We start from the raw sequence: 22,695 nt of genomic DNA, 5'->3' as shown, positions 1-22,695 counted from the left end.
CTAGATGGGTGTTTTCCAGGCAAGCCCTCCATGGGCCATTGCAGTCCCCAGTGCCCAGCAGGGGCAGAAATGGCCAGTGGACTCTCTCGGAATCATTGAGGATGAAATGTCCTGCAAGACTATTGAGTCCAGTTGTTAATTTAACACTGCCAAGGCTGTCACTAAACTGCGTCCTCAAGAGCCATAAACTTCCTTTGGTTCCAAAATGAAGCCTCCACTGAAAACCATGTAAGGCCAGCCCACGCGTGGTACATGTACACAATGAGCTGAGGTGGCTTTCCAGATTTCAGTCTCACCTCACCACTAAAAAGCGCCTGGATGAACGGAAACAGCAACGCCACCACAGTGCCAAAGCCAACCTCTGCTTCCACCAGGATTTACTAGTTTCAACCTCACATACTTATCCTCAACAACTCTAGCACCTCTCTACATAACACAAAAAATTGCTGTGTCTCCTGCAGGACACAAAACCATAGGATGACTCGTCCAAGCCTCCACCCACCCTCATCAGCACTGCCCAATCCTGCACAGGCTCCTCGTTTCTGTCTCCATGCCAGAGCCTCCCAGTTCAGTTTCTGCTGAGAAAAGCAGAAACTCCAGAACAGATTTTGTAGAAGCCTGCTCCCAGTTTCAGTGTTGCAACACCAGTGCCTGCAACTGCCCCAACCCCCTCCAATTTCTTCTCTCCAGTCCTCCTCTCTCCAGCCTTCCTCCTCCTCCCACAGCTACCCTCTTCTGCTTTCCCCACAGACTTACACGGGGCATTTCTCTTCTTCTCCCATTTCCTTCCCTCTCCCCAGCACCTGCCCTTTCCCTGCACCTGTTCTCACCCCAGCACAAACTGAATTTTCTCAGCAGCCTCCACCATCCTATGTGCAATACTGAAAAGGAGGCACCCAATCAAAGTAAAGCATGAGACACACAACTGAAATAAGCATAGAACAACCCACCCTGGTGGAAAAGCAGTTTACTTTTTGTAAACCCAGCACAAAATTTAGGCTTTTATGCCGCTAATTGCTACAAGATATTGTCAAAAAATGCTGTTTCTCAGGACAGGAACTGGACACTTTCCCTCTCAACACTAACATTTTCAGCCAGAGGAGGATGGAAAAGGTACAATCCTCGATCATGGTGATCCCTCTACTTCCACTGAAGCACTAAGCACGACTGTGCAGAAAAGAAAGCACAACCCTCAGCACAGTGGATTATTTCCTTATGGAGAAATATGAATCAGAAACATGAGTGCACTCTGAGAATGCATGAGGCTGGTACCAATATTGCCAGACCTTCAATCCATCCCACCGATAGCTCTTGACACTTGAGAAGTCTTGTGCAAATTTTCAAGAACACTTGGTATTTGTGTAACGCTTTACATGAACTACCCAAATGTGTTTCACAAATGCCATCTGAGAATCCTGTTATAGCATTTTTTGTATCATATTAAGCATTGTGCACAATAAACTGGTCTCAAAGTGGAGATGACCGAAGTGGCAGGTTACCAGGGTCCAAGCCTCACAGGTAGCCAAGGCCCCTGCAGTCACTGTACCTACAAAGGCACCAAACCTTTACGCAGGGGAAAGCCAACAGAGAAAGCCACAGAGTTTGCTGTTTTGTGGCATGTCGCAAAGTCCAAGCTCAACAAATCCACGTAAACTCATGAACTCCCATATTTCAAAGCCAAACACCAAGCCAACACACATTCTTCATTCTCCAAAAGACTTTTGTTTTTCCTGTTGGTGCCCCTTGGAGTCTCATCATCCTGTGAAGGTCAGGAGTCTTCTGCCTTCCATTTTTGCGGGGTAAACTTTCCCTACAATGCTGAATTCCCCATCAAATCCCCATCAAATTCATCAGTATAGAACTGATTTTATTTTCTAAAAAAGGGAAAAACAAACTAAAAAAAAAACACATTAAACAAAACCCCCATAGTTTTCCAAAGCTTTTCTTTCATTTCTTCACCTTCACCTGAACTAGAATAGTAAAGGACCACAGTATTGCAGGCCAGTTTTCAATACAGTGTGTTTATGGAAAAGACAGAAATCTTAAAAGTCTTTTCCAATCTGTATGATTGTATGGTTCTGTGCCTGGGGAGGTAGGAAATATAGGAAAAAGTAGGATATTTGGAAATAAAGATATTACAGAAAGGTTTGTAAGTCATTGGAACAGGCTGCCCAGGGAAGCAGTGGAGTCACTATCCCTGTAAGTGCTCAAAAACATGTGGGTATGGGTGAAGACAGGGCTCAGTGATGAATATGGCGGTGCCACTGGGCTGACAGATGGATTTGATCCTAAAGGTCTTTTCCAGCCTTAACAAGTCTGTGATTCTAAAAGTGCAAATATTTTCAGAAGCATTATGCGTCACTTTCTGATTACATGTCCTTGGAGGCATGGGATTAGAAAGGCAGCAGGAACTGAACAAACTGCACTGACAGCAGGCAAAGTGACTGGCTTGTATATCTTAACCAGCGTGTTTTGCCCTGAAAACAAAAAGTGCCATGATGGCTGCTGGGAATGTGGAGTGTGGGAGATGCCCCTTGCCCTTCATGTATGCTGCAGGCATGCCTCATGCAAATGGAGGCCTTGGGCCAGGGAGCGTCAGGGGAGTGATGCAGTGCTTGCTTGGGTGCAGCTTGCTTTGGGGAGGGCATTGGGCTCCTCACCTTCAGAAATATACCTATGAACACCAGAAATATCGGTATGAAAAGTTAAGCAAAACAGAGACAAGCTGAGAAGTCAGGGTACCTATGAGGTGCTGGTTCCAAGAGAGCAATAGGCTCTCTGATGACACACAGAGCCCATTGCTGCTGGATGCCCCACTGTCATGACAGGCTGCAGTGATGGACCCTCTATACAGAAAAATCATCAAAGACAGCAAGTTTTAGTGAAATATTTCAGTTTCTATCAAAACATTTTCTATTGCAAAGACAGGTCCAGCCAGGCACATTGGTGTTGTAATAGTCACTATTCTTCTGCTAAAACTGCAGAAGACACCTGGGCACCACACATGCCGTGGAGCATCACCACAAGCAAACAGCATCAGGCAACCAGAAGGGAACCCACCACCAGTATTACCTGAGCACCTCTTCCACCCCAAAAGCTACTCCAGTTCTTATGCCAGACAGGTACTTGGGGTTATATTTTCAAATATATATTTTTTCAATTTTTTTTTTAAATATATACTTTGTATTTTTTTTAATATATATATTTTCAAAATTTCGTCTCCAGTCACAAGAACCAGAAAAGAACCGCTTGAACAAAAACACAGACACAGGAGCGGTGCAGTCAGCAAAATCTCCCACTGTTACCAAACCTCACAGTTTGACAATGCCTGAAAGTCATTCATCAGGTACATAATCTGATGACAATCTCTCGTGTAACATAATTTAATTCATTACTTAATCCTGTGTTGCAATTATTTGGAGAGGCCCTAATAACCAGTGAACTACTCCAAGCCTAATAGAGCATCTGACAAGTGCAGTTCTTATGCCTGGCTCCACTCCATAGCTCCTATTCCAGGAATGCACTCGTCACCTCCAGGACCTTGTTCTCCCTCAGCCCTTTGTGAGTGACTTGTCTGGACTGACACAGACCTGAGGTCAGCCCTGAGCCTGAAGGGGATTTTGCAGGAGAAACCCTTGTCTCTCCAATGTTGCCCTTATTTCATTCCATTTTCAGGGTGAGAGAATCAGAGCTGAAACCATGCCCCTACATGTTAATCTACTCTCTTAGTGCAGGAGCTCTCTCCTTTCAGGTTTTGGGTTTGGGATTTGTTTGGTTGGTTGGTTGGTTGGTTCATTTTTGTTTGTTTGTTTGGAAAAATCTGCTGCAAAAAAAAAAAAAATCAAAGCAGCCATTATTCATATGAGCAGAGAGGAATTTTGAATCAGTCCCTTTTGTCTGGAACTGGCTTAGCTCCACAGTTGCTTTTTGTCATCATTCAGACACTGGTATAGGTTGTTTTCTTCAACCCCATACTAAAAAAAAAGGCAACCCAAAACTATGGCATTCTTCTGAAAACCCAGCCTCTGCACTGAGCAAGTTTCTCAGACTCCTTGGCTCTGCATGCCAAACAATTCTCCATCTCATCCTATACCCTGGGTGAACCAGTGCTGCTCTTCCTCTAACCACAGTTCTCATTGTAGCCACCAAAAGAAAACCAAAGTTTTCCTTAAACACATAATAACAACTGGAATGAATACAGTGGATGAGCAGCAAGGGAGTGCTACCACCCGGGCTCAGATCCTGGAGATCCCTCAAAACAGGGCCAGCTATGGAGGCAGGCCATGCAGCCCAGGGGTTCATCTAGGTGGGTCTTGAAAATCACCACAGACAGAGCCTGCACAATTTTGGACCCTGCAGAGCCTCTGCTGTGTCAGTTCATGCCCTGTCTGTGGTGCTCCCACTGTGTACTCCCATGAAGAGTTTGGCTCCATCTGAGTTGTTTAGCACATCAAGCTCTTCAAGGGAGCATACTCCCATCTTTGTCCATTATAAGGTGATGCACAAATCTAGAAAAAGCTCACAGAATGACTGTATAACAGCAGTGATTTCCAAACTAAGACTGGAAAATGTACTTGAAACTTGTCAGAGCCTGTGGGATCCAGCCATTTACTGAGGTCTACGTAGAGAAGCCTTGTTCCATTCTTCAAATGCTGGTCCAAGCCTTTCACCTTAAATATAATCTGAATGGGCCAGGCACTGGATAAATCAACAGGCAAGTGTTTTCACTCCCAGAGTTGTCCTTCCTTCTTTTATGGGGCTAAAATAAACATAAGGAGGTTGGTCAATTTTGACATAACTGGCCAACTAGTGCTGTTACATGGCATTGTCTGAGATTGGTGAAGGACCTTGTTTATCTCTCTAAACTAAAAAAGAACAAAAATATTTATTGTGAAACACATAATAAACAAAGAGATGCAATTGCTCAATGCCAGTTCCCAAATTGCAAAGAAACGTGAACACTTCTATCAAGATAACAAGTGGGGAAAGTTTTTTTAGATTTTCTACCTCTCTATCACACTTAGAAGCCACAGAAAATCTTCTGGAGGAGATCACCTGCTGCCTTTGCAAGATGTTGTATTCTATGCAGTCACTAAGCTCTGGCTGCAAAACTGGTGGAAGGTGCTGAGATGAAACTGGGTGTCTGGAAAAACATCCCCTTCCAGCATTACCCAACAAGAATGGTGCTGTGGCTGCCATTTCCAAACATTTTACCAAGGTGTTGGGGGTTAGGATTTTTTCCTTTTGCTTCTTTCATGGAATTTTGTCCCAACCGTTGCTAAGAGAGAATAACGACTGGTTTTTAAGAGAGAAAATAAATGGCCAAGGTGGGGGAAAGCGTGGCTGGCTACTTTCTTACCTGGGTGGGGGGGAGATGTTTCTCTTAGGAGGGCAGAGATGTGAGATTTTGGCAGGGGGTTGGGGACTGGGCTCAGCTCCTCACACTCTCAACACGGGAGGGGAGAGAGGCCCTGGTCGCTGTGGGGAGAATTCACCGCTACCGCGGGGTTCCATCTCCTGCTGCCTTCTCCTACTGCGAGGGAAGCGCTGCTCCAAAGAACACCCATTGCGCTGGGACCTCATTAACACCCAACCTCACTACAGAAAAGACCCTCACCATCCACTCAGTGCCTCAGGGGAAACCCTGGGACCCTGAGGCCTCCCAGGGAGCCTCTCCCTGCCCTGTTTAGGAGCACAGCTGCTGCAACCCAGCCCTGCTCCGGGTTTCTCCCTACAGTGTAACCCAGCACCTGATATATTTCATTTGCTACTCTGGAGGCTGCTCCTCCCTGCCGCCCCAGCAGCCGCTCCGAGGTTCCGGCTTCTTTTCTCCAGCCAGCCTGCCCGCCATTACCCCATGAGGGAGAGGGGCAGAGCTGGCGCCACAGCGCCCCCTGCAGGCGCGGGGGAATCACGGCACCCCCTGCCGGCCGGGAGCCACCGGCGCCCCTGCTGGCTGTGCCCGGAACTGCACCGGAGGGCAAAGCGCCGAGAGAGGCCGGGCCTGGGACTGGGGCTGGGGCTGGGACTGGGGCTGGGACCGGGACTGGGGCTGGGACCGGGACTGGGACTGGGGCTGGGACTGGGGATGGGACTGGGACTGGGGATGGGACTGGGACTGGGACTGGGACTGGGGATGGGACTGGGACTGGGGCTGGGACCGGGACTGGGAATGGGGCTGGGGCTGGGACTGGGGCTGGGGCTGGGACTGGGGATGGGACTGGGACTGGGGATGGGGCTGGGGCTGGGACTGGGGCTGGGGATGGGACTGGGGCTGGGACTGGGGCTGGGGATGGGGCTGGGACTGGGGATGGGACTGGGACTGGGGATGGGGCTGGGGCTGGGACTGGGGCTGGGGATGGGACTGGGGCTGGGACTGGGGCTGGGGATGGGGCTGGGACTGGGGATGGGACTGGGACTGGGGATGGGACTGGGACTGGGACTGGGACTGGGACTGGGGCTGGGACTGGAGCTGGGGCTGGGGCTGGGACTGGGGCTGGGACAGGGACTGGGACTGGGACTGGGATTGGGGATGGGACTGGGACCGGGACCGGGACTGGGACTGGGCCTGAGGTTCTGGCTGGGACTGGATCTCTGGTTCTGGCTGGGACTGGGTGTCTTGTTCTTTTCATTATTGCTGCCAGGGTTGTTTGTTCTCTTTGTTATACACATACATAGAGCTGCTTTGCCTTGTTATACACATAAAAAGAACTGCTATTCCTTTTCTCATATATTTGCCTAAAAGCCCCTTAATTTCAAAGTTCTAACAATTTGGAGGGAAGGAGGTAATATTTTTTCTATTCTGAAGGAGGTTTCCGCCTTCCTTGCAAACACCTATCTTTCAAACCAAGACACCAGGCTCTCAGGGAAAAAGCTCTCCTCAGTAGCATCCTTGTCCCTGAGGAGCTTCCAGAGCAGGGGAGAGCTGGTCTGCCTTTGCCAGCTGCTGACCATGTCACATGTCACCCAAATTCCCTTTGCACAAGCCTGTGCACAATGTGGGGAGCCTGCCAGGGGGAGAAGATATCCCTCCAGTTAATGGAGAGCAAAGAGAAAAGAGACGAGGACAAAGGAGGTGTGGGAGCACAAGCCACAGCAAGGCTGGCCTTTCCTTTAACTTATGAATTTGTATTTTTACATATGGTCATATTTGAGAGCAGTCAGGAGGAAAAAAGGGCATGTTTATAACCAGGAATACAGTGCAATTCCCAAAGGAGCTGTCTACCTTGGTATTTTGGGATTCCTCCTCTTTGATGGGTCAAAGGGAGGAGGAGGTGACAAGGACTCCCCTGTGTAAGAAAAGAACTCAGACGTGGCAACCCTGGAGACAGGGGCAGTCCCCAGACAGAGTCATGTAAGCTGGGGGATGTAGCCCAGCAACCCCATTGCCCAGACTAGGAGAGAAGCATCATTTGCATCAGCTCCAGCCATCACTGAGGCTTCCCTAGACGCCATAACAGGCACTTTGAGAGATCCAGCCTTTCAAATTCACCCTGGAATCCCTGAAACATGCGTGCTGTTACTCTCCCCAGTTTGGTCTCATTGCACTGACAGCCATCACAGCAGGGTGTGTGCAATGAAACCCCAGCTCTCTTCTCTTCCAGAGCTTCTCTTCAGCATGGTCATGCTCCCAAGGTATTGCAGACCACAGTAAATGCTCCCTGTCACCTTCTGGAAAAGTCTGCAGGAGAAATCCTGACCCCAGGGTTCCCATTATGTCTAGACAAAGTGAGAAAGTTGGTCTCCACCTGCTCCTACCAGGAGTGTCCTCTGGAGAGGGGCAGCATTGGGCACTGAGTGCAGGGGGGAGAAGGGTACCCCTGTCTCTGTGCCAGACCGGAGAGTGGGCAACTCCTGGATTGCCCACCTTCCTTTCTTCCCACCTCTCTTGCTTACTCCAAGACCAGCCCTTTCGATTCCAGACCCCTTCAGACATCCTCCAGACCCCTTCAGACATTTCATCCTGAAAGCGGCAGGGCTGCTTTTCACAAGGATCATGTTGATGCAGGAAGACATTTGCTGGATACATGGCTCCTGTCATGCTCCTTCCCCAGAAAACTCTGCGCCTCCACAGCCCTACTGTCACACAGAATACACACAGGTGTCATACAACAAAATCTGCTGTGACTGTCACCACCCAACACAGCCTGACAGAACAAGGTGGCACACACAGAGAAATCTTTGCGGTCTTCAGAAGCTTATGCACAAAGAAATGCTCACAAGGAAGGGCAAAGGAGTGGGTATGCAAAGAGGAGGTACTGGCCAAAGGAGCTGTGCTTCCTGCTGCTATTTTAGAAGAAAAGCCTTTTCACTCACTCACTCAAAAAAAAAAAAAAAAAAAAAAAAAAAAAAGTTGATTTTAGCAGTAAGAAACACTATGGCAGGCTTCTTTCTCCTTTTTCAATGTAAACCAGAGCAGAGCCAAAGAAGGTGGTGCATCCCTCTGCATCCCCAGCAGTGCAATGAAGGGACATAGGGCTCAGAGAAGACACTCTGTCCTGAGGAGCCTTCAGCCTCTACAGCAGCACAGGTGTTGCATGAAAGCATCTGAGACAGACGGTGGAGCTCTATCAGACACTTTTGCAGAATAACTTGATAATGCTGAGCTGGAGACAGCAGCTGACAGCATAGCCTTCAGGCTCAAAGTGCTTTGTGCATGGAGCAGCTCTAGGAAAAAACCTCCTGCAAGGAGATGGGGGTAAGTGCCGCTGTCATCATCTTGAGGTTGCTGCAGCGTCACAGTGAGGCACCCCATTTACAGCTCAGTCCTGGCCCTCTCATCTTTTACCCGTTCAGTTTTTACTCTAATGGAAAGGTTCTACTGGACGAGAAAAACTATTGCCAGCCTGAGATTTCCTTGTGAGTAATCTGTGAAGGGCACAACTGGCAGGCAGAGCGGGCTGCAGGAGGCGGGGGCACGCTCCCACAGCACGCTCACGCATCGCCCGTGGGAGCAGCTCCAAACCCGCAGCAGCCAAACCCCTGGCCGGGCTGGGCACGGGCAGCAAGGGCAGCGCTCGGGGAATCAACAGCGGCAGCCAGGGGCCACTGCCGGGCCCTGGCGAGCGGCGGGAGCGCAGCTCTCTCCCCGCAGCCCCGCCGAGGGCAGGGGTCACGGAGCCTGTGCTCCCAGCTGCTGCCCCTCCGGCCCGCCTGCGCCCCACGCCCTTGCCATTCGGCAGCCGTATTGATCGGCTGGCAGCAATGGCCTGGATAATTAGCCAGGAATTAGGGTTTCTATTACAGCCAGGAGGCTGCCCCAGCTGATTTATCACCTGAATAATTTACTGTGATTGAAAGGAAATTAAAATGAACTCCATTTGACAACTGCGCTTTTATGGGCTTTAGTGAAGACTCAAAAGCCAAATTAATAGCCTGGTGTTGTTTGATAGTCTACTGAGGGTAAATATGGGAAGGTTTTTTGCCTCCTGATGTGCTCTCCTAGGCTTGATTTTAGAGCTGGGATTTTCTTCCCTTCCCACCAGTAAGGCTGCAGCCTGGAACAGGGGAGATTTCAGCTGTAAAAGCCATAGAACTGCCCTTGCTCCTCTCCCACCCCTCCTCTCATTCTGTCTTCTGTGGCTACAGAGGATCACAGGGTCAGCAGATTGGGGATGAGCAGGCAGCCCCTGGCCCAGCCTGGCAGCACCAGCAGCCAGGGCTGCCAGCAGGGTGGCCTGAGGGAAAGGAAGGCACAGGGACAATGCAGCCACCCACAAAATCATCCTGCCCCCCTCAGCCCCCCTGTCACCACCCACAAAATCATCCTGCACCCCTCAGCCCCCTATCACCACCCACAAAATCATCCTGCACCCCTCAGCCCCCTATCACCACCCACAAAATCATCCTGCACCCCTCAGCCCCCTATCACCACCCACAAAATCATCCTGCACCCCTCAGCCCCCTATCACCACCCACAAAATCATCCTGCACCCCTCAGCCCCCTATCACCACCCACAAAATCATCCTGCACCCCTCAGCCCCCTATCACCACCCACAAAATCATCCTGCACCCCTCAGCCCCCTATCACCACCCACAAAATCATCCTGCACCCCTCAGCCCCCTATCACCACCACAAAATCATCCTGCACCCCTCAGCCCCCTATCACCACCACAAAATCATCCTGCACCCCTCGCCCCCCTGTCCCCACCCACAAAATCATCCTGCACCCCTCAGCCCCCTATCACCACCCACAAAATCATCCTGCACCCCTCAGCCCCGTGTCCCCACCTCAACCCCACCACTCTGGCAGAGCTGGGGTGCATCCCACCATGGTCCAGGTGCTGACCCTGCAGCACCATGTCCTCCTATGTCCTCCTACCCTCTGCTGCCTGCCCTCCTGCAGAGTGGGCAGAGCACTGCTAGCTTCTGCTTCACCTTTCTTTGTCTTCATTCTTTCTCAGTTTTATATTTGTATACATTTATTGAGCCACATATTATTGTTTCCTTTTCCTTTTTAACTTGTTTTCCATGTAGTGCAGCCATGGTTAAGAGCTTGCCTTGGAATGCTCAAATCATTCTGGCAAGTGGCAGATTGAGAAAATATTTGGCTCCTCAAACTATCCATGAATGATTTTCATAATTTTCACTGTTTCTGGACAACATTAAGTTTTGGGAAGACACAAACAAATATTAGCTCTGCATTTCTCAATAAAAGTGTCAGAGTATTTTCAGATGCTCAACAGCTTCTATCTACCCAAAGGTTTCCCAAGAAAAAGCATATTTCTCATGCTCTGGGGACCAGGACCAAGCATGCAGTCCTGCAGCTCACAGAATCATTGCATGGGTTGCACTGGGAGCAAGATCATCTTATTTCAATACCCCTGGCACAGGCAGGGACACCTTTTAGTAGATTAATTCCTTCCTTCTGCTTGTCCAGTAGCTGCACTTTGGCAGTGAGTCCTCTTAAAACAAAAATGCATTCTATTTTCTGGCTTCACTAGATTTTTCCATTATTCCCAAAGATCAAACTCCAGTACTGTAAGGGGGATTGTATATCTCACTCCTCTCAGAAGTTGCATTCCAGCTGCTCCTAGCAAAAAAAAAAACCCCAAGATTCCTCTTTCAAAGCTGCAGTGTACTTAGGCAGAAAGCAAAACTGGAAGATTTTCCAAAGAAGTTTATGCCTCTCCCTTGGCCAATTCAGACAACTTCTTTGGTGCAGCTCTCTCTGCATCAGATTTCAACTTCATGCAATTCTTCCAGTTTTTCCAAATCATAAGTAATTCTGGGGGGATTCCTTGGCTATCTAAATTCTATTAGTTACCCAAATTCTATCTGCCTATCTCCAGATCCACATCTATCTGCACTCTGTGTCATGAATACCCGTGTTACTATAAGTTTGCCAGGTTACTGGTTTCCGTATGAGCACAGAACATGTGAAAATACAGAAAATTTTATCCAGAAATCAATCTGAGAACAGATATTCTGTTTAGTTCTAGCTTAAAGCAGTGGGAAAGCACCAGCACAGGCCTAGAAATTATTTGCTATTAGCAGCAGGCAGTTATCTTCTTAGCTGGTGACCTACATAGTGTTGAATCTGGTCACATCGTGTTATGCCTCATTATGGCCCTGATCTAAACTTTATTGAAGTCAATAGAAATATTCCTCTTGGCTTCAATGAGTATTCGATTGGACCCATGTGTGAAACTGAAAGTACAAAAGAATCCATTTCTGTTGTGGACAGAAATCCAGCATGGATAATTCCTTTCTTTATTCTGAGAAAATTAATGCACTGTCTCTCCCATTGAGCCAATCCAGCTGTTTATCCTTCACCCTGCATTTTTCACCCGTAGATGCATTAATCCCACTCTCACAGCCTTCACAAGCACACTGGTCCACTAGCCCTGGACCTGCCCCCTGCCTGCTTCCATGGGGCTCTCCTGCACTTGTCCAGCCTCACAGACCTGAGGTCCTCAGGTCTCCTTGACTTCCCTGGGTCTCCAAGAACATCTCCTGTCTTTGTCAGTGCTTTGACTGCAGAATTGCTTGAGTCAACAGTTCACAAAACAGATGGCACAGCCTTGGCCAGTCTGGGACAATTTCCCAAAGGTGCTGTGGAGAGCTCCTCCATCCTTCTGGCTGGAACCAGAGGAAGCCTTTGGAGGATAATCACCTGCACAGTCACACAGAGGGGTTTGCCGAGTACAGCCAGTGCTTCCAGCTCCTCCAGGTCCTAATGGACAATAGGCACTGGAAAATTTTGCCACTCAGTGTTACAACTCTCTGCACAGGACGCGTGCCAGTTCCAGATAAAGTCTGAACTGTCACTGCAGTGACCATGAATAATGGGGGCTGCCTGCAGTAGAGGCCAGGCTGAAGTGTGTTGGTCTGACACAGGTACAGGTGCAGAGCACAGTCCCAAGCCAGGCAGACAGGTAAAAGCCACTCCTTGTGCCAGTCTGGTTTGTTCCAAGGGAATCTGGGGCGTTGGCAACACCAGCAGCCCTCCCTGTGGGCACTGCAGAGCAAACACACCGGGGAGCAGCAGGGCCCATGCACACACACACGGAGCACAGAGAGAGTGGAAGCTGCTGTGAAGGCTCTCCTTTCCCAAGGTCTAAGAATTACAAGCTCTGGCATTACATGGTTGCAGGCACTGTCCCTGCAGATGGATGGGACGCACAGCGCTGGCACACAGCAGCCATGTACGGAATGGCAGTGCAACACTCGTGTTGCAAACATACCTCTATGTGCATTTCCATACCCAGAAATAAGTGAGATCAGTTTTTTGCGAACATTTGCGGCCTGTGCAATGTAACAATGGGCTGTTTGCAGAAAATGAGCACAAAAGGACATAAACATGAGAGAAAGGCCTTCATTCTTATCAATTCCCTTAACAGAAGAATTCATTTTCATAGCAGGGCTCTGTCAGGGGGAGGTGGGCCAGAGTGCTTCTCAGTACTGACTTTATGTCATGGTGCCTCCCCACAACACATAGACATGAAAGCACTTGATGCTGTTTGCACAGACACCCCTCAGCCCCTGGCTCCCTCTGCCATGAAAACTGGATGTTCTTCCTGTCCCTCACAGGCAGGGAACACATCTGTGCTGCAGAGCACACAGGTACCTGTGCCCAGCTGCACCACTGGGTGTTAGGCTGCAAAACAAGGCAAGGAACAGCTGATGCCTTACTTCTGCCCCTTGATGCACAACTTCTGACGGTCTTTAATGGTAGGAGCACACGGTGGGATCCCTGCCTCACCCAGCACATACAACCATCACCGTCTCTCTCAAAGGACTGTCTGATGCTTTATTTCCCTGTCACTGTCCAGTGGTTGCCTTCTCTCTCAAGACAGTATGAGCCCTTCCCCAAATACAACTATCCATTCCTCATCAGTGTCTCCCTAGATACCACAGTCTACAGCAGATGTGAAAGGTAATATGATTATTGTCAACAGTACAGCATAGATTCGCAGATTCACAGAATATTCTGAGCTGGAAGGGACCCACAAGGATAATTGACTCCAACTCTTAAGGAATTGAGCCCACAGTCTTGGTGTTACTAGCATCATAGTCTAACCATATCATAAGATGATAAATAACTCAAGAGCCCCCATTTTATGCAGGTTAACTGAGGGAAACACCAAGATGGGAAATTCAAGGAAGTGGATTGGAAGAACTCAAAGCAGAGGGTTACACACTGCTGAGCAATTACTCCCACACAGCCCATCAGCCCCTCTACCTACATCAAGGGCAATGGACCCAAAAAGGTAAGGACAAATTTTGTGCAGAAAATGCACCAGGAGGACTTTGGGAACCAAGCCTGATGAGGCTGCAAATACTGTGCTGTGCAGGAGGGACTTCTCTCCCCCTCACCATTGCCAAGGGCCCGCCACCAGCACACAAATGAGGAGGAAGACTTGGAGAGGAGTCACAAAACAGGAAGGAAAAGGGATCTACAGGCTCTATAGAGTAACAAGTATTCCAATAAAATGCCTGGGGTCCTCCCCAAGGTAATAGTACTGGTGCATCAGTAAGTTTTGTGCCAAAGCAAAATTAGTGGTGTTCAGCTGGCTGCTGCTGGATCAAATTTCTAATAAAATGGATAAATTGGGTCAGCAGCTCATACCAACAGCTCATACCAGTCTTCTTCCCACATCCTGTCTCCATGGGAAGGAGTATCTTTTCCGTACTTTCCTCTACAGAAAGAGCCTAAAGCTCCATACATCCACCACTGACTTAGCTCCTAAAACACCACTTTGGGGTCCAGCAGCACTTTGGACAGACAAATGTCACCAGCAGATCTTGCTTTACTACAGCAATCTAATCCAGGGACAATTCCGCTTTTCCAAGGCATGTCATTAATATCCTCAGTATTTGATTTCTCATTGATTTCTTTGGCCTTACTAATTGATGCAGACAGCTTCTCCACTTTGGCTGAGCATCATGACAGCTTTGCTTGACTCACCAAGGAGGTGAGACAAGACTGTTTCTGCAAGGACTGGGGCTCACACAGCATCTCTGTGAACCACAGCAAGTCATACAGGTCACATCTGGTCACGTTGAATGTTACCCTTCACATACCATCAAAAAGCAGAAGCTGACCCCAAATAACCACAAGCCCTTAACCATGGTCCAGCCTTCCAAAAGCAAAGACCATATTCCAAGAAATATGAAAACAAACAACTAAAAATTTCTTTCGTAATTGCATGTAAAAATGCCAGGCAACATGGTTCTGCAAAGTACATTTTGGATCTCATAATGTCGGATTTCTCAGCATCTTACTTGACTTCTCAGAGCATACAAGGAGTATCCTGTTCATCATATTAATATCAGCATATCTCCTATTTTAATAAACTGACTGCTTAGAGCCATTCTAGTCCCAACTCCTTATGTGGCCCTGGGAGATCGTTTCTCCGTCAAGAGCAAATACAAATATCCCATATCTGATAATTGGGATAACACTTCAGCAATATCCTTATTCAAATCTCCCATTCTTCCTATAAAACCAGTAAAAGTTTATCTCTGAATAAATGTTCACTCACTGCTGGACTGTCTCCCATGAGCTGCAGCTGGCCATGCCTAAGAGGCTCCAGACCAGAAAAACAAACCAAAAGCCCCTTTCCATCACTGCTCCCTTTGCAGTGACTGCTTTGGCCTATAAATTTTTTGCAGGAACAGATCTAACAAGACAGAGCTGCGAGGTGGCCAGTGCTGAAAAGGCTTGCCATAGCCGTGGGCACGGAGCCTGCCCCTCCAGCATCCCCCGGGTTTGGATGGGATAACCACCATCTAGTGGCACGGGAAGGCCACTTCACCTTCCCGAGACAGGGACGGCCTGACTTCCCATCTCTCTCCAGCTCCAGGTCTGCAGAGTTTCGCAGCACACTCAATTCAGGGAAAACACAAAAACAGCAGAAGATGGTGAAAAGCAAATGTCTCCATGAATGAAATAAAAAATGACAGATGAGCTTAAAGGCATGAGGAATTCCTACTCTACCATAGCATTTTCAGCATAAGTAAATAATTTTTTCTAAAAGTATGCACATTTCTTAACTGAAGCCACAATGGTAGTAGGCAGCCATGAGAGCATCTCCAATGGCCCTCAAATGTATAGATCCTTCCAAGGGGAATCAGTGTTAGAAAAGTCCATCCACCTTGCTAAAAAGCATGTCTGATATTAAGAACACTGAAGATTAATGGCTGAATACATCATTAAGTAGCAAGCTAGACCAATATCAGTGCTGACAGCAATATATTAATTTCTACCTCCTTCTCAGCAGCTAAATTAAATACTGCCACCTAAGAAGAACACAGAGAGACATAGCTAATCATTTTTTTCATGTGCTTCTATACTATGCCTGCAAAAATTGAATTTTTCCAAAATATTAGTGCCAAGTCCTCCTCAAACACACTGCAGATCCATAGGTGCAATTAATTTATCTTCACATACTAATCGGATGTTGCAGCAAATGGCCAGTTACATGTCTAATAAGCCATTTCTGGATACAAAAATCTGATTTGTGTCCACAATCACGCTCACTGTGAACCAAAATTAGGCAGAGTTTTGCAAGTCTTCTCCTTGTTACCTGCACTGCCTGCTTTTGATCTAACAAAAAACATCAGAAGCTGTGGTGCTCTTTAAAGATTCTTTTGATGCCACTGGTCCAGATCAGGTGTCATTTCATAGCCAAACACTTGCTGATGTTTGCACAATGAGCATTTACCTTAATTTTCTAAAAGGTTTTAATAGCTAACATGGACTTGGCTGAAATGAGCTTGACAAGATGTGTCTCCGTATTTGTCAACTGAAACTGAAAAGCCTTTGGTCATGTACACCAAACAGATCTCTGCCAGTGGAAAGCATATCAGGAAAACATGAAATATTTGCACTAGTACCTGCTCTGGCTTGATGGGCTCAGTTGTTGTGAAAATGTCAGAATAATGTTGTCTCTCAAAGACACGATCCAACACTTCTAGCTGCTGCTGGGTGAAAAGGTCTCCTCGCATCTGCTTCCGAAGAAAATCTCTGCTCGGTAGAGAATGGCCATTTGGTACTGGAGATTCCTGAATACCTTTCAAAGAGGAGAGAGAAGAGGAAAAATGAGTAGCCTCATGATGTGACCTACAGCCTACAGTAGAGTGTCTTATTCTATCCCTTGAACAGATGTAGGTACCAGTATGGTGAAGTCATGAAGACTTTTTGAGAGGTTACAGTTTGCTGGAGAACACACGGTACAGTCTTGCATTACAGGCAACTCTCAACTCATCAACAGCTTCACACATTATTTAAAGGCAGCATACTGGATAACAATCACATTTTTGCCTGCTTGATGTTTACTGTACCACCTGGGAAGCTGTCTGGTTCACGGTCCGTATGTAAGAGAACACTGAGGATAAGGAGATGGCCTGATGGTGACAGTCACAGTCAGCCTGGGTCAGCTCCAGCAGAGTGCTTTGTGCAGTCACCACCCACACACTCTGTCCCCCTCCTGTGCTACCTGCAAGTCCTGCTCAACTCCATCCAGCTGAGCTCTGAGCTCTGAGCTCTGGCACGGGCTCTCTGAGAAGCTCTGTCAGCAGCACCAGCAAGCCTGTGCTGTACTAAGGTGGGGATCCCCGGGCTGAGTTACCACTGCAACATCCTCAGCCAGTCCAAGATGCACTCCTGACCCTCCAATTCTCTTTGTATTTCTCCAGCTTACTGGCAGGACTCAAACCTGGGCTCCAAAGCACATTCTCCTCCTTCTCCCCTTTGGCAGAGGTTTTTAGCAGGAGTCGTAAGTGACTGACCATGGCTGAAAAGCCATGAGACAAATTTAAAAAATGTTTGATTGGCAGTCTGAAAAGGATCTTGCATGGACTTGTTTCAATTTGCTTTTTGCAGATTCACAGTGGTTTCCTACTTTTCTTTCACCTGTCAGTGCTGGAAATATGTATTTTATGCACAGAAAACTGAGATCTGCAGTATTCCCAGGACTCCAGGAGGTGGAACTCCAAGAACAACAGTAAATATCAAATTTCTGCTCCAGATGGCAACATTGAACTAGACAGAGGGAGGAAATGTTTTAAAAATAGCATCTAGCTGCCAGAGTAGTTCTGAGGAGCAGAATTTAAATGCATCCTTAACAGCAAGATTTCCATGAGTGCTGCAGCTGCTTACAGTCCAAGAAGTCTGCAGAGGAATAACATCACCTAGACCTCCTCTGGCAGATTCTGCATCAAGTTTTTTGATTGTAAGTATAGAGGAGATCTGATAGAGGCGATCTGCACAAAAACAGCCCGTTGCTGTAGGCATCAGTTGTGACCACAAGCACGTGCTGGCCGTCAGTAATACAAGGGATGCTTGGTGGACAAGATTTTTTACAAAGGACTATTGATTTAAGATCATCCTTCAGCAGAGATGGATTTTGCAGAAAATGCTGTCTATCCAGAAAACGAGGCTTCTTTAAGGCAGAGTCCTCAGACTGGGGAACCAACACAAGGAAATACCTTTCAACCTCAGTTGCTAATGCTGAATTTAAGCCAAACTCTCCTTATACTGAACAGACATTTGATGTTAGCAGTTAATGCTGGAAACTCCCTTCTCAATTTGAGCTCAGCAATTTCAAAGACAACAACATTATATATACCCTTCCTAGAGAAAGTAATGCAATTTTATCAAGGGTAGATTATGGCTTTTGTGAAGTGGAAGGATCAGTTTATTCCACACAGGAAGGGAAACAAAAACCTGAAGCTGTGGTCTGAGTAGGATGTCCAAGTGTGAAATGGTACCGAGGGATACAAGAAAGCAGTGTACTTTTCTTTTTTCTTCTTTTTTTTTCTTTTTTTTATATTTTTACTATTCTAAATCAAATAATATCTAATAGACCCTGTACTGAGTTTAGTCAACCATGGCTTATGGAATTAAAAATCTGTTTGGTAGGTGTATGGTATCACAGGGCCAGGGAGACCCTGTCTCTCAAGCATGGAAATACTTGATGCTTGCTTTAAATTTCAGGTTAAACTGCTATTCACAATTTGGCATCCAAGTTAAAGCTTTATGCAGATTTGGGATAAAGGGGATGGCAAAAGGGAGTGAAATACAAGACAGTCATGACCTGAAAACTGTTCTTGGAGATGCCAGTACAGTCTGTGCACTGTTTGTGCATCCAGAGACTGGAAGTACAATGAGATCCCCTCGTGTTTGAAAATGGAGCAGTAGCCCCACCTTTCACCAGCAGCACTTTTATTACGCAGATTTTTGGGAGTGAGCACCTTGGAGAAGAGGGGGCTGATGAAAGGAAATGCTGGGCAGCAGGCTCAGCCAGAGAGAGGCACAGGGACAGTGCTGGGAAGGGTGTCCCACCCCAGAGTGTGAATCCAGGCACCACCGTGTGCCTCTGCCATCGCATCCATGCATCGGCCCCAGCATCCGTCCCCTTCGTCCAAGGGGCACTGGGGCAGGGATGACCCTCAGCCACTGCCACCAAAGCACAAGGAAGAGGAGGGCATTTCTCTCTGCAAAGAAAGGAGGAAGTCACATGGAGATGGCAGAGGGGCCCTGGAGGGGTTTGGTCTCAAAGTGAGCACTTGGTGTGCTGCTGGAAGCACAACATCTGCTGCAGCCAGAATGGGCTGCCACCTCACGCCTCTTGTACACCCCTGTTTGCCAACATCTCCACACGCTGTCCAGAGGACATGAGATGGGATCAGTGCAGTCAGGCCGCCCTGGGACGAGGAATAATGCACGCAGCATTTGTGCCAGGGAGGAGAGAGCAGGGGCTGGGCAGGGCTGGGACCACTGAGGTGGCTGACACTGCACAAAAGGAGCCACCCAAGCCTCCCTCACTGTGGCTATCACCTGCTCTTTGCACCCCATGAGCAAAGGAATGGGTTGTGCTTTTGCACTGTGGGAATTTGCACCAAATTCAGACTAATTTCCACTAAGTTCTGGATTGCATTGTAGAACTAAAGGACTTCCTGTACATGGCATATGACACACAGGAGTTTGTGAAGGTCTTCAGGATGTGTTTGGCTGGTTGACATTATATAAATAATACCATTAACATTATACATTGTTTAACTAGAATATCTTTGATAATTAAAATACTGTTGGAAGGCTTGAAACAATTTTAATTACAAGTAGGTTCCAGGGAGTGATAAAAACATTTTTCGTATAATCAGTGCATCCACATAGGGTTGCATTCACGTATTTTATTGACAATAGCACTACATGTATACCTACCCATTCTGCAAAACAGTTAGTTCCCAATTCAATGGCATTTTTCCAGAAATTCGAGTGAAGAGCACAGATATAGCACTCTCCTTAGTACAAAAGATTACATTCCTCCCAAACAAACATTTCCCCCTTTATCTCTGTAAGGCTGTGCATATGGGATAAGATGCTGCCATTAGCCCACAATTTCCTGAACTACTTGTGCTGAAATGCATCGAGATGTGATGCACTGAGAGCTGCCACAGGGAGAGCCTGCACGGGCTGCTCCTCCAGCGCCAGGGTTCCAGCACAGGCCATGCCTGCTCAAACGGCCTCCCCACGCTCTGATCCGAGCCCTCCCAGGCATCCCACCCAGCTCAGAGCACGGACTCAGTTTCCCACAGGTGCACACAGCTCGGAGAGCAATCCCCCCACAACCTGCAGCTGGAAGCCTTCTCATGCTGGGGACAGGTCTGCACAACGTCCTCCCTGCTTCCAGACTCACTGACAGGCATTGTCTTGGCAAGGAAAATGCAATCCTTTCCCACTCTGAAGTGCATGGACACCTTCTGTTCGCACCTTGCCCAGAAAAACTGACCTGTGGTTTCACAACTAAAGGCAGACATGCTGCTAAAGAAACTGGCCTGACTGGGACATAATCTAGGTATTAAACACAAGCAAAGATTTTCTGTGGCTAGCCAAAGTCTGAACAACCCACCAGAAGTCTGGGAAGAGTTAGTCACAGAAGACGTCTGCCTCTGAGAAGAGATACCATCCACAGTCCTGCTGACAAAAGACTGCCCAGGTGATGTGAAAATCATCCTGAAAATATGGAATCACGGCATGGTTTGGGTTGGAAAGGACATTACATGCCATCAAGTTCCAGTCAGCTGCCATGGGCAGGGACACCTTCCACAATCCAGGTTGCCTAAAGTCCTGTCTGACCTGTCCTTGGACACTGCAGCTAATACATCTTTGTTAATTAAGAGCAAGTTATTTTCCGAGGACCTAAGCAAATAGCAAGATCAGTTTAAAGGATTTGATAAATTGAGATCTCATTTTTCTAATTCATTTCTATGGTTAGATACTCATCCATGACATGCTTTCAGAAACAGCAGGAGAATATTTGAAATTGCTAAATACAAGGAAACCAGAATTTTAGCAACCCTCACCAGACAATTCACCTGATTTAAAATACTATTTCTAAGACTACAGACCAAGATAAGAGCAAAAGATGCTATCTTCACAAAATACTAAAGAATATTTAAAAGCCTTAAAGCTTAGTATGAAAACAAGGCAAAATATAGAAAGACCAGCAAAAAGCACTGAAATACAAAAATGGTTCAGCTTCACCTTTTTTTATACTGATAGGGACATCAGCACAATTTCAGATAGTGATAGGACAAGGGGGGAATGGTTTTAAACTGAAAAAAGAGAGATTTATATTAGATGTTAGGAAGAAATTCTTCTTTGTGAGGCAGGCCCTGGCACAGGGTGCCCAGAGCAGCTGGGGCTGCCCCTGCACCCCTGGCACTGCCCAAGGCCAGGCTGGACACTGGGACACTGCGAGGTGTCCCTGCCATGGCAGGGTATGGAACAAGGTGGTCTTAAAGGTCCACTTCAACACAAAGTGCTTTATGATTCTATGAACCTGTTTAAAGACTGTATTACAGTTCAGGACAGACCCTGCCCTGGTGCAGCTCCACTTGAGAGTGTCAGCAAGGTGACAACAGCTGGGAAACAGATGCCAACCACAAATCCAGCTGGACTAATATTTCCAATGCTATTAATAATAAAGGTGTGCCATGAGGTGTGCACCTCCATGGTAGATTCATCTGATGAAGTGCTCTTCTGAAGATAAAAGGAATCTACTGGTTTCAGATTTTCAGGTTGTTTGTTTTCTTTTTTTGAAAAATACGCTTATACAGGGTAAATCAAGGAAATACATAGCTAGTGCCATGAACAGCCTACATTCATAAAGGACATGATTTCTGCCTCTAATTTGTACTGTCCAACTTCATTACCTGTTATCATACCTAATTACTCCACCTTATAGGGAAATGCAGGCTAATTAGGGAGGATGTTATTCACCACATTTAAAACATTATGAAGCAAATGAAATATTACCAGGAGGCAAAAAGGTGATTTGTTTTCTTGTAGCATGCCTGTAAATTAGTCCAGAGAAGATAAAGACTCTGTTTAATTACCACATGGAAGGTTTTGTTTAAAACGTAAGCTGAATTTTCACACCACCTTCTCAGGATTGTATACATTTGGCAGACAGCTGCCCCAGAATGCTCTTCCCAGCAAAGCATTAGTTTCAGGACCACATATGTGAAGAGAGATCTTTGTATTTACACTATTCCAATTTTCTAAGCCCTGTTATTTCTTTTTTCTGAAGGACAATATCACTAAAAAGGGTGTATATATTTTGAAGTGTATATAGCTGATCACTGTGCAAATATTTTCAAGAGAAATCACTGTATTTCACAAAGGTAGGTATGAGTTTTATCGTAGATCAAAGTGAGAAAGAAGGGGAAAAAATGATAAATCATCAGAGATCCAAAAATACTTTTCATTTGGAGGAGATATCAGGCCATTTCAGTGGCACTGATAGAGTCTCTGCTCTGTCTCCATTACCACTGCAGGCAGCCGGAGTCAGGAGCTGACTACGCTAGATTATATTCCCTATAAGATGGTCACCAATATATATATATCTGATCTTCAACCTCTATTGATTGACCAATTTCACAAGCAAAGACTGGTGAAATGAAGCTGAAATGAACATCATGCTTTAACTCATTGAACCCATCAGGCCTGAGTTAATCTCACTGCCCACTGTCTCTGATAGAATTCAATTGATCAATCATGTTTCGGTGATAGTACCATTTCAGTGGCTTATTGCTTCTTCATTTCAAGCCTTGACCTGTTAGATATACTTGGACCAGCTCAGCTCCTTCTGGAGACACAGAGACCCACATCTGCCAGCAGCAGTGCATTGTCCTGCCTCCAAGCACAGGAAAACTCAGGGGAGCACTGGTGAACGCTCTCACA

At 47.0% G+C, this 22,695-nt stretch overlaps 1 protein-coding gene across 5 annotated transcripts in view; it reads right to left on the bottom strand.

Annotated features, from left to right (window-relative positions):
- Positions 1–22,695, bottom strand: part of PAX5 (paired box 5) — a 137,530-nt gene that overhangs the window by 71,688 nt on the left and 43,147 nt on the right. For all 5 annotated transcript variants that reach the window (XM_071455113.1, XM_071455115.1, XM_071455116.1 and 2 more), the window contains one exon: positions 16,344–16,519. In XM_071455113.1, the coding sequence (XP_071311214.1) occupies positions 16,344–16,519 (176 nt within the window). The remainder of the gene's footprint in view (positions 1–16,343; positions 16,520–22,695) is intronic.

The sequence above is a fragment of the Agelaius tricolor genome, unplaced genomic scaffold (genome assembly GCF_023055355.1).
Source record: "Agelaius tricolor isolate 1412-34295 unplaced genomic scaffold, bAgeTri1.0.p SCAF_44, whole genome shotgun sequence".
In the NCBI taxonomy this organism is placed as follows: Eukaryota; Metazoa; Chordata; class Aves; order Passeriformes; family Icteridae; genus Agelaius; species Agelaius tricolor.
This window is presented reverse-complemented; position numbering and strand designations above follow the sequence as displayed.